Source organism: Sinocyclocheilus rhinocerous, unplaced genomic scaffold (genome assembly GCF_001515625.1).
Source record: "Sinocyclocheilus rhinocerous isolate Xijiao unplaced genomic scaffold, SAMN03320098_v1.1 scaffold1841, whole genome shotgun sequence".
Taxonomy (NCBI): domain Eukaryota; kingdom Metazoa; phylum Chordata; class Actinopteri; order Cypriniformes; family Cyprinidae; genus Sinocyclocheilus; species Sinocyclocheilus rhinocerous.
The window spans coordinates 1,285,656-1,290,750 of NW_015666172.1; the positions used below are offsets into that span (position 1 = coordinate 1,285,656).

At 33.8% G+C, this 5,095-nt stretch overlaps 1 protein-coding gene across 5 annotated transcripts in view; it reads right to left on the reverse strand.

Moving 5' to 3' along the window:
- Window positions 1-2,981: 2,981 nt before the first annotated feature.
- Window positions 2,982-5,095, reverse strand: part of LOC107731898 (reticulon-3-B-like) — a 25,571-nt gene continuing 23,457 nt past the window's right edge. For all 5 annotated transcript variants that reach the window (XM_016543090.1, XM_016543091.1, XM_016543092.1 and 2 more), the window contains 2 exons: window positions 4,042-4,100; window positions 2,982-3,873 (listed from right to left, as the gene is read on the reverse strand). In XM_016543090.1, the coding sequence (XP_016398576.1) occupies window positions 3,825-3,873; window positions 4,042-4,100 (108 nt within the window). In that variant the 3' untranslated portion in view covers window positions 2,982-3,824. The remainder of the gene's footprint in view (window positions 3,874-4,041; window positions 4,101-5,095) is intronic.

Consider the following 5,095-nt stretch of genomic DNA (forward strand, 5'->3'; position numbering starts at 1 on the left):
TTGAAATAAATATCCAATGGACTTTCTGTTCAGGTAAAGTCCGGTTTCTTTTGAGTGAGATCCATGTCTCAGGGAGTGTTTTATTCATCATTCATTTTCTGCATTTATGAATCTTGGTCAGTTTGAATATTGAATTTAATCATAAAGGTGCAATTAAATGAGCAGATAATGCATGTTCTCTAATCATTAACACTTCCTTGTTGCATTTATTTAAGATATGCTGTACAGCATAAAATATGTCAAACAAATATCCTTTTTGCTAATTTGTTTCTCATCACAGAGAAATTTTGCTCTGGTCTATGACAAACAGTCATAATATCCAGTTCTCTCTTTAATCCTGTACAGAATGAACTGAAATCCTTGTGTCAGCATTGGTGTCACATGAGAACTTCTCTTTTAATGCCATTGTTTTTTTTGACCAAATGCAATATGGAGGCACTTTAGCAGTTTGGAACGTCCCACAGATCTTTTTATGGAGATTCCTGAAAAATGACACACAATCTTCTTTGTGACCACGAGGTTTGAGGTTCACACTCTCAGGGTTACAACGTTTAGGAGCAACATATCAAGAATTACATTTTAAGTTATGTACACATATAATACAATCCATTCATCACATGTATATACACCCTTCTTGGATTTAAATATCATTCCTTTTGTTTCTCTTGTATAATTTACTGCAACACCAATAATCAATAAAATATCATGTCAATTAATGTCGATATGGAAAGCCTAGTTCTTTAAATTATTAACTGAAATAAAAATATATTTCCTAAACATTTCTGGTACAAATGATAGATTCAGACAACTTTAGTTGTACATATTCAACTTTGGGATCTAATTAATGTTTACTTTTTAATGTTTTTGAAATAAGTCTCTTATGATCACCAGGGCTGCATTTATTTGATGAAAAATACAGTAAAAACAGTAATATTGTGAAATATTTGTACAATATGTTTTTCTATTTTAGTATTTAAAATGTAATTGACTCCTGTTATGGCAAATCTGAATTTTCAGCATCATTACTCCAGTCTTCAGGGTCACATGATACTTCAGAAATCATTCTAATATAATTTTCCTGATTTGGTGCTCAAAAAACATTTATTATTATCAGTGTTGAAAACAGCCGTTTAATAATATTGTGTATTTTTGAGTCACTTTTGATCAAATGAATGCGTCCTTGCTGAATAAAAGTATTCATTACTTGAAAAGAAAAAAAAAATCTTATTTCAAATTTTTGAATGGTAGCGAATATGAAAGACTAGTTCATGAATCATTCATGAGAAGAAGAAAAAAAACAAGCACTACAAATGCTTTTGTCATTTTTATTAAGTTCACTTTGACATCATTACAGGGACCACAAGTTTTCCTGTTTGCATCTTTTCCCCCCCGAAACTCCCACATATTAACTTAATTCAAAACTAACAAACTGAATATAGATGTTAGTCATCACATCTAGTCTTCAAGAGTCAAAAGCAAAAAGAATGTGACCTCCGTCAACCCTTCTCAGAGAGAAACACAGGAAAGAAGAAACCGCAAACATGCTAAGGTGCTACAGGAATAAGTTAAAAAAATACCCAAATATTAAACTGAACCTCCGAAGAGAAGAAAGCAGATAATAACCTAAACAGAGAGGTCTGCATCTATTAAAAAAGTAGCTATATAGTCATAATTTATCCTTAAACTGAAAAACAATGTGGTAATACAAATTGTCAGAGCTTGACCTGTTCTTCGAAAGCAACACTGCACATGTGATCTCACCTGTAGAACATGCTAGTTAAGCAACACAATGACTAGACACTTTCGTCTGAATCTGGTTGTGTGCAAACATGCATACAACACAAAAAGGGTGTGAGAGAGAAAAAAAAAATTCCTGAAATGAAGAGCAAATCAAAATATATTAGAAAGGGGCGATAAAAATCACAAAATAAACTTTTAAAATGTGATGGAACTTGTTAGTGTTCAACATTTTCGATGCTCTGCTAAACAATTTTCCAATGTGGACAAGCTTCCAACTGCATCAGCTGGAATGTGAAGCGAACAACGCAAAACCATCAGGAGCTGACAGACTACGTAGTAACAAAGACACCAATATGAATGTGACTATTGATATATGGTAGATAAGACATTTATCAAGTTGTAACTGTGCGCATAAATGCATTTGCGTGGACTGGCGCTGCTTTTAAACACAGCGGCCCACCTAAAGCCATTTTTACTATTTTCACTAACTATGTTACCCTTCCCTTTCAGAATTAAACTCACCCTTGTAGTTGTATCCTAAAAGCCAACAGTGCTTGCAATGGAGTTTCGAATTTTAAGGAAAAACAGTGTTACCACATATGATTAGTAAGTATAATTATCCAGCTTAAATAATAGTTCTTTGTAGCCTTATTAAATATTTAAACTTTTTCAGTGCCCAAGGTGGTAAACGATGCCCCGAAATGCTGACAAAAAAAAACTGTTTTAATCTGGGTCTGTGGAAAGAGCAAAGAGAGATTTTGTATTGTAAGAAACTATGACTGTAATATCACTATTAAATAATAGCCTTCTGAAGTATAATAAACACATTAAGTTGTATTGCGATTTTTCTTTTTCTGTCCCCAAATTTAAGACCTCATGAAATTGTAATGAAACTTTTCTTATATCATTTAAGATATTTAAGACTTTTTATGGCCTTAAATTTGATATAACTGAATTTAAGACTTTAAGGACCTGCAGGGACTCTGTAATTATACAGAATATTTAGTGAGGTCACTTGTGTGGATAAAAATATGTCTTGCTGGAAAACACTGGCCCCGTTTCAACGAAAATCGATGGCCAACTTCACATCAAGCAGAAAATTATTGCCTTCCTCTCCTATATTCTGGCGCTCTGACGATCCTATACATAAAACTCAATCTTAAGGTTATTAATATTTGTTACAAAGCCAATGTCAGACAGGGGACTTAAAGCAGCCATCCTAATCAAGATATAATAACCGTTATTTGAAGAATAATAACAATAACATTTACATGTCAACTCAACTCAGATGACTGAGTGCAAGAGGTGCGAACGAGACATATAAGAGCTGTATATTTGATTTTTAAATATAAAAAGCAACACTAACTACTTCACAGCAAAGAGCCTATTGTAATCGAACTATATATACATACACAAAATTAAAAAACTGCACCAATAACAGGGAGGATAGTGAACTAGACCGAATCATCACTGCTGCTATAGCGTCCCGATCCATCCTGACTGATCAAAACATGCAAGTCTAATAATGTTCAGTGCATTTCAGATGAATACATACACATTTTTCGAAGAAAAAAAGGGGAAAGCATGTTTCATAAGGTTCTCTCTCTCTCTTTTTTGTTTAGTTTAAATATTTTTTTGTCAGCATTTTTCAGTGAAATGTTCATTTTTTTAAAAGTACAGACATTTGCTTTTGAGTCAAACACCTGTCTTTATTCATTACTACAGCACCACCCATCCCAACACTCAAAACCAAGTCATAAGTTCAGTCTAGTTCACAAATCCTTCCGTGCACTGGCCATCAAAATGGGCATCCAGTAGCATTACATCACTTTTTGTGTTGAAAAACACCAGCTCCTGGTGCCCCGAGCTTCTTTTCTTAATGCTCATTAATAAGCTGCAGAGTTAACATTGAATATCAAGAAGCTTTTTAGATTTTACATACTAGCTGGTTCAGTGCAGATGGTTGTTTTAAGGTGTGGGGTTAAATAGGGAAAGATAGGAGTAGGGGGCGGGGCTTAGTGTAAGGGGAGGTGGCTAAAGATAGAAGGATGGTAAACATGGTAACGAGGGATCGGAGAGGAGCATCATTCTGCTTTACAGCGCTTCAACGATCCCGGGAGTTTCTCTTGTAGCCTAAGGAGAAAAAAAACCCCAGACAAACACCCATTAGGTGGCAATGTTACTATGTGGCATCAAGGTCTCACTAATTGGCAGCCATTTCCAAGACTCAGCTCTTTATAGATAAATAGCATGCACAGATGGTATTTCTTACTGTATTACTCTACTCAAAACATAACTCACTTGGCAATTGTAGTGTTGACTTGAGTGCGTGCAATGTCAATGTAATGGTCAATCTGGGTCTGTGGAAAGAGCAAAGAGAGATTTTGTATTGTAAGAAACTATGACTGTAATATCACTATTAAATAATAGCCTTCTGAAGTATAATAAACACATTAAGTTGTATTGCGATTTTTCTTTTTCTGTCCCCAAATTTAAGACCTCATGAAATTGTAATGAAACTGATATTTAAGACGTTTTATGGCCTTAAATTTGATATAACTGAATTTAAGACTTTAAGGACCTCCAGGGACTCTGTAATTATACAGAATATTTAGTGAGGTCACTTGTGTGGATAAAAATATGTCTTGCTGGAAAACAGCCTGAATAGTCACAAATTATGTGTCAGATCAATGTATATGCTGTTACCATTAAACATTTTTGTTACTAAAAATAAAATAAACAAATAAAATACATTAAAAAAACTTTAAGCTTATTTAATTTCAGCTAATTGCTAAGAAAACATATTTTTTTCCATGTACATGTACTATAATAACAAAGTGAGATAAAATAAATAAAACACAATATGTTTCTTTTGAACTTTCTATTCACCAAAGGATCCTGAAAAAAATGTAATGCAGTTTCCAAAAAGAACATCAAGCACTGAAGACTGGAGTAATAGCTACTGAAAATTCAGCTTTGCCATCACAGGAATAAATTACATTTTAAAATATATTAAAATAGAAAACAGTCATTCTAAATTATAACAACACTTCCCAATATTACTGTTTTTACTGTATTTTTGATTAAATAAATTAAGCCTTGGTCAGCATATGAGGCCTTAAAAAACAATAACAAATCCTACCAACCCCATACTGGTAGTGTGTTATTAGGGGCCAAGCACTGAAGGTGTGTAGTAGACTTGTGCTGGTATTCGGTAATGCGATATATCACGGTAATGAATATGCACGATATTGTTATCGTGGGCACATTTGAATGCATTTTAAGAATACTTTTCCCATCAACTGGTCAAAATGCACAACACCGCTGTACGCCTGCGCACTCTGATGTAAACAAG